We start from the raw sequence: 5,965 nt of genomic DNA, 5'->3' as shown, positions 1-5,965 counted from the left end.
AGCCATGGAGATGTGGGGTGAGGGACACAAGTTGGGGGGTTCCTGTCAGTGCTGGGCCAACAACTGACCTTGAGGAGCTTCAACCTCTCTCCCAACCCACCCAACTCCAAAATTCTCTGAGGAACAACTCCACCCAGAAGCAAACACCCTCCCCCCTTCAAGCCTCAACCCCCAGGGAGACCACCCGAGGCCACGAATCCACACCTCCACCACACCCAACCCCGAGCTGGACCCTCTTGGCTCTCCCTCTACCCTCAGGAGAAGGTCGAGGGGCCTCCAAACCACCACTCCTCCCTCACCTCCAAGAAATAGAAACGATCCAGGCCCCCAGCAGAGTAATCCTGGATGCTCTCCGTGAGGTCCTCGCCGTAGACCACGGTGCAGCGACCCTGCACGGCGCGGAAATCCACCGTGGTCTCCTCGTCACTCCAGTAGAGGAGGTTGATGTCTGCGTGGTAAGTGGCCTTCATGGATTTGTGGGTGTTTTCAGGTCTGGGAGGCACAAAAAAAACCAACCCCCAAGGTTTTTTGGAGCTGGGAAAAGGGGTTTTGGGGGAGGGGTTTTTGTTCCGGCGTCCCGATGTGAGGTTGGGGGTGGAAGGGGGTGGAAGGGAGGCTGGAGAGCTTCTCATCCCACCTCCCTGACTCTCAACTCGAGCAGGTTGCTCAAAATCTCCCCTCCAACCTGGCCTTGAGCACCCTCAGGGCATCCAGAACCTCTCTGGGCAACCCAAACCACCCTCAGATGGAATCATTTCTTCTTCAAATCCAGTCCCAACCTTCTCTCCTTCAGTTTAAACCATTTCCCCTCGTCCTGGTGCTGGACCCTCTTGGGCCAAGTCCCTCTCCAGCCTGCCTGGAGGTTCCCCCCCCCTGGAATAAGATCCCCCCACACCCCTGGAATCTTCTCTCCTCCAGGCTGAACCACCTCAGCACCCTCAGAGCAGAGATGCTCCAGCCCCTGCCTCATCTTTGTGGCCTCCTCTGGACTCATCCCAACAGTTCTATGTCCCTTTGATGGTGGGGACACCACAACTAGAGGCAGAATTGGAGGTGGGGTCTCCCAAAAGCAGAATAAAAGGGGAGAATCTCCTTCTGAAGGCCAAGTCCAACCCAAGACTAAGCTCCAACTACAGCAGGTTGCTCAGAGCCCCCACCCAGCCTGACCCTGAAACATCTCCAAGGATGGGGCCTCCACCAGTTCTCTGGGAAACCTGTTCCAGTGACCAACCAGCCTCATCTTAAAGAGCTTTTTCTTCCTGTCTAACCTAAATCTGCCCTTTTCTAGCTTAAAATCAGCCCCCCTTGATCCTGTTGCTACAAACCCTTGAGACCAGATCTTCCTCTTCCTTCTTAAAGGCTCCTTTCAGGAATTAGAAGGTTGCTACAAGGTCCCACCCAAAAGCTTTCTCTTCTCCAGGCTGAGCAACCCCAAATTCTTCCCCTTCTGCAGGTTGAACCACCCCAATCCTCTCAGCCTGGCCTCACAGATATTAAACAGATATTAATGAAGATATTAAACAGCACTGGGACCCTTCAGGGCCACCACTTGTCCCCTTTATTCCACCAGGACATCGAGCTGCTGACCACAGCTCTCCAGATGGGACCATCCAGCCCCTTTCCTACTTCATCTGTTTCCAAAGGGAGGATTTTTGGGGGGTTTTCTTAAGAGGAGGAGGGAAAACTGCTGAGGAGGAGGAGCAGGAATTGGCAGCAGAGCTGGGAAGGGAACTTAAAGGCAGAGAGATCTAAAATAAGGAGAGAAGTTGGGCTGGAATCTAAAATAAGGAGAGAAGTTGGGCTGGAATCTAAAATAAGGAGAGAAGTTGGGCTGGAATCTAAAATAAGGAGAGAAGTTGGGCTGGAATCTAAAATAAGGAGAGAAGTTGGGCTGGAAACACCAAGTCCAAGTGTCAGCATGTTCCTCTCTTGCTGCTGAGGCTCTTTGGACCTTGTGGTGTGTGGGATGTGACCAAGAACCTCCAAATATTAAGTTTCACTCAGCCCTGCTGTGACCTTGAGCAGATAAGAGTTGGGTTTGTCATGGCTGGCTCCAGCTCTGGGGTGCACAGTGTAAGAAGGACATGGACCTGTTGGAGCAGGGCCAGAGGAGGCCACAACCATGATCTGAGGGCTGGAACCCCTCTGCTGGGAGGCCAGCAGGAGAGAGCTGGGTTTGTGCAGCCTGGAGAGGAGAAGGCTCCAGAGAGACCTTTTGGGGGCCTTCCAGAAAGCTGGGGAGGGACTTTTGAGCAGGGACCTGTCGGGCAGGACAAGGGGGGGAGGGTTTGAAACCAAAAAAAGGGGAGATAGAGACTAAAAGGAAGAAATTTGGGGCACTGAGGGTGGCGAGAACCTGACCCAGGTTGCCCCATGAGGCAGAACCACCCCAGTGGAGGTTGCACTTCACCCTGCTCCACTTGAAGACCTCCCTCCTCCCTTCAGGGGGGCTGAACTCAACCTCCCCACCTCCCTCCCCACCCAAACCCCCTCGGAGGAGCTCCTACCCCTCGTAAACCCCCCGAAAACCCCCCGGCCAGCTGCGAGGGGGGTGTCCACACCCCCTCCCCTGACCTGTAGAACTTGCAGATGCGTAGCTTGATGTCAGCCTCGTTGGGTTTGCCATTGGAACGGATGTTGCAGAAGATCTCCTTGATACGACCCACCCTGTAGGGGTCTGGGGCATCCAGGTTGCTGCCCTTGATGTACTCCGAGTACTTGCGGTAGTGCTCGGGGTGCAGCTCCTCATCCACAGCTTCTTTTTTGGGGCGTTTGGCCGGGCTGGCTGGTTTCATGCTGGAAGGAAAAAGGTTGGGGAGTCCCCCCCAGGGAAAATAAAAGGGCTCAGAAGAGGAAGAATCTTCCCCTCCCCTCCCAACCCTCCCTCCACGTCGCTGCTGCTGCTGCTGCCTCGGCGGCTCCGCGGTGTGAGTTGTTTACTCGGGGCTGAAGGTACTTGGATTTGGGGGGTAGGACCCCCTTGATTTGGGGGTAGGACCCCCTTGATTTTGGGGCTATAGGAGCCTTGATCTGGGGGTCAGAGGCCCCTTGATTTGGGGGCTACAGGCACCTTGATTTGGGGGGCAGAACCCCCTTGATTTGGGGGCTACAGGCACCTTGATTTGGGGGCAGAACCCCCTTGATTTGGGGGTCAGAGACCCCTTGATTTGGGGGCTACAGGCACCTTGATTTGGGGGTCAAAACCTCCTTGATTCAGAGGCTACAGGTGCCTTGATTCAGGGGTCAAAGACCCTTTGATTTGGGGATCAGCGCCCCCTTGATTTGGGGGTCAAAGACCCCTTGATTTGGGGGCTACTGGCCCCTTGATTTAGGGATCAGAGACCCCTTGATTTGGGGTCTACAGACACCTTGATTTGGGGATCACAGACCCCTTGATTTGGGGGCTACAGGCCCCCTGATTTGGAGGTCAGAGACCCCTTGATTTGGAGGTCAGAGACCCCTTGATTTGGGGGGGGCTATGGGCCCCTTGATTTGGGGATCAGAGGCCCCTTGATTTGGGGGCTATGGGCCCCTTGATCTGGGGGCTATGGGCCCCTTGATTTGGGGATCAGAAGCCCTTTGATCTGTAGGTCAGAACCCCCTCAATTCAGGGGCTAGAACCCCCTTGATTTGGAGGATCAGAGACCCCGATTTCCAAGCCAAGCTTGATGAAATGAGGTCCACGGGTGCCTCATTCTCCACTGGGCTTCACCCCCCTGTGCCTACACCAACACCTTGCCCAGAGAACCCCCCCCTTGAGAAGCTCCTGAAGCACCAACCTGAAGGAAAAAGCTTCTGGCAGGAGGTAGACACCATCTCCCACCCGATACTGGACTCCATTCTTGGTGGCCACGGCGTAGAACATCTTCCCATCCCCTTCCTCCAGGGGTTCAGCCACTTTGGGGATCTCCTTTTGCCTCACCTCATCCAGGCGTGTGCAGCTCATGCAGAACCTGGAGGAAAAAAGAGGGACAGGGACCTCTTCAGGGTTGGCTACGACGCCTCGAGAGATCCCCAGAACCTCAGAGAAGGGCTCTAGGTGGGATCCTCAAGGTTCTGCTGCTCTCCAGAGGCTCACTTGTACTTGTTGTCCTCCGTGGGTTGGGTTTTTGGGGGCGACTCGAAGCGGGCGTACTCCTGGTCGTACCACATTTGATAAAAATAGGTCCTCCCATCATCTTCTACCATCTTGATCTCCATGTCCAGCCCTCCCTGCTAGGAGAAAAAAACAGATCCCCAAGGGATGGGTGCCTCTGGCCCTGCTGGGGTTTGGTGCAGGAGCTTTCACCCACCTCCATGGACCAATTCTCTGAGGGTGCCTTGTAGATGACTTGGACTTTGCCGTGGATGTAGGAGAGCTGCATGTCCTCACACTCATCCACCAAGAAGAGCTCCAAAGGGTCAGAGGTGGCCCCCAAAACCGTGTCCGAGCCGGGGCAGAACCAGTGGGCGTGGAACATCTGCCCACTGCTGTCCTCCCACATGGCTGTCACCCTAGAGGGGAAGGAATTTGGGGGTTAGGGGGGTGCCACGAAGGTGGTTTGAGCTGCCCCTGAGATTGCCCCAGAGATGGAGAAGACTCCCAAGAGGTGGTTGAGCTGCCCCTGAGATTGCCCCAGAGATGGAGAAGACGCCCAAGAGCATCACAGCCAAGCAATGAGGGGGGGGTCTCATTGGGAGGGCTGGTCCCACACGCTGGTCTCAGACTGGTTTGGGTGGGAAGGGTCCTTGAGAGGTCAAAAAGCTCAACCCCCCTGCAAGGAGCAGGGACATCTGCAGCTAGAGCAGGTGCCTCAAGTCCAACCTCCCCTGGGATGGTTCCAGGATGGGGCATCGACCACCTCTGGGGGCAACCTGGGCCAGGGGCTCAGCACCCTCAGCCTCCAAAATTCCTTCCTCACAGTCTAAATCTTCCTCTTTTAACGTCCAAACCCTCCCCCCTTGTCCTGCCCCAACAAGTTCTGCTCCAAAGTCCCTCCCCAGCTTTCTGCCAGGCCCCTGGAAGTCCTGGAAGGCCCCAAAAACGTCTCCCTGGAGCCTTCCCCAGCCCAACTCCCTCCTGCTGGGCTCCCAGCAGAGGGGTTCCCCCCTCGGGGCATTGCTGGGGCTCCTCTGGCCCCGCTCCAGCAGGTCCCTGGCTCTGCGCAGGGCCCCAGTGCTGCCCCAGCACCGCAGGGGGGTCTCCCCAGAGTGGGGCAGAGGGGCAGGATCCCTTTCTTGCCCCCTCTTCTCCACCCCACATCCACCCAGGAGCCTTCTCAGCACCCACCTGGCCAGGTAGAGGGGCTTGGTGGGATCATCAGGGCTGACAGAGACACAATCTCCCACCTCCAGGGTCTCGGAGTCGATGCAGACCCTCTGGTAATAATCCTTCTTCCCATCCCTCTGCAGAAATTTGGGGAGGGGGAACAGCAGAGAACCCCCTTAAACCCCCATCAAACCCTCCCCCCCCTCCTCCTCCAGTGAGTCCCACAGCCCCTTTTTTTTTGGGAAGGGAGGGGACCCGGGGTCCTGCCCGACCTCACCTTGATGGGTTCCCCCACCCAGGAGATCCGACTCTTGTTCTGCTTCTTCTTCCTGCCCTGCAGCATCTTTTTGGGGGAAGGCATCTCAGGGATGTTGTCATCCACCTCCTCATCCTCATCTGCCTCCCGGACAGCCAGGTTGGGACATCTGGGGACAACAGGGAGCAAGGGGGGGGGACAAACACAGCAGGACATGGGGGGGGGTTTTCACAGCAGGCCGTGGGGGTGGGGACCACAGCCTGTGCTCTCCAGAGCTGGGGAGGGTTTAGGGGGGTGGCTCCTGGAATTGGGGGGGGCACTCACCTTCTTTGGAGACAGGCTTGTTTGCTCCGGCCACTGCCCCCAAATTTCACCATGTTCTGACAAGCTTTGCACTTGCCACACTCAGGCTGTTGGCAGACCTGGGGGAAGGGAGAGGGGAGGGGGTTCAGACACAACCC

General features: G+C 56.8%; 1 protein-coding gene across 1 annotated transcript in view; it reads right to left on the bottom strand.

The window, feature by feature from the left end:
- Window positions 1-5,965, bottom strand: part of MBD1 (methyl-CpG binding domain protein 1) — a gene marked incomplete at both ends in the record, with an annotated part of 9,186 nt that overhangs the window by 1,353 nt on the left and 1,868 nt on the right. Inside the window, 8 exons of the mRNA XM_008948630.1 lie at window positions 300-492; window positions 2,575-2,796; window positions 3,780-3,953; window positions 4,079-4,212; window positions 4,293-4,494; window positions 5,270-5,385; window positions 5,526-5,673; window positions 5,829-5,926. Of these exons, the coding sequence (XP_008946878.1) occupies window positions 300-492; window positions 2,575-2,796; window positions 3,780-3,953; window positions 4,079-4,212; window positions 4,293-4,494; window positions 5,270-5,385; window positions 5,526-5,673; window positions 5,829-5,926 (1,287 nt within the window). The remainder of the gene's footprint in view (window positions 1-299; window positions 493-2,574; window positions 2,797-3,779; window positions 3,954-4,078; window positions 4,213-4,292; window positions 4,495-5,269; window positions 5,386-5,525; window positions 5,674-5,828; window positions 5,927-5,965) is intronic.

Source organism: Merops nubicus, unplaced genomic scaffold (assembly GCF_000691845.1).
Source record: "Merops nubicus isolate BGI_N331 unplaced genomic scaffold, ASM69184v1 scaffold15011, whole genome shotgun sequence".
Lineage (NCBI taxonomy): Eukaryota > Metazoa > Chordata > Aves > Coraciiformes > Meropidae > Merops > Merops nubicus.
This window is presented reverse-complemented; position numbering and strand designations above follow the sequence as displayed.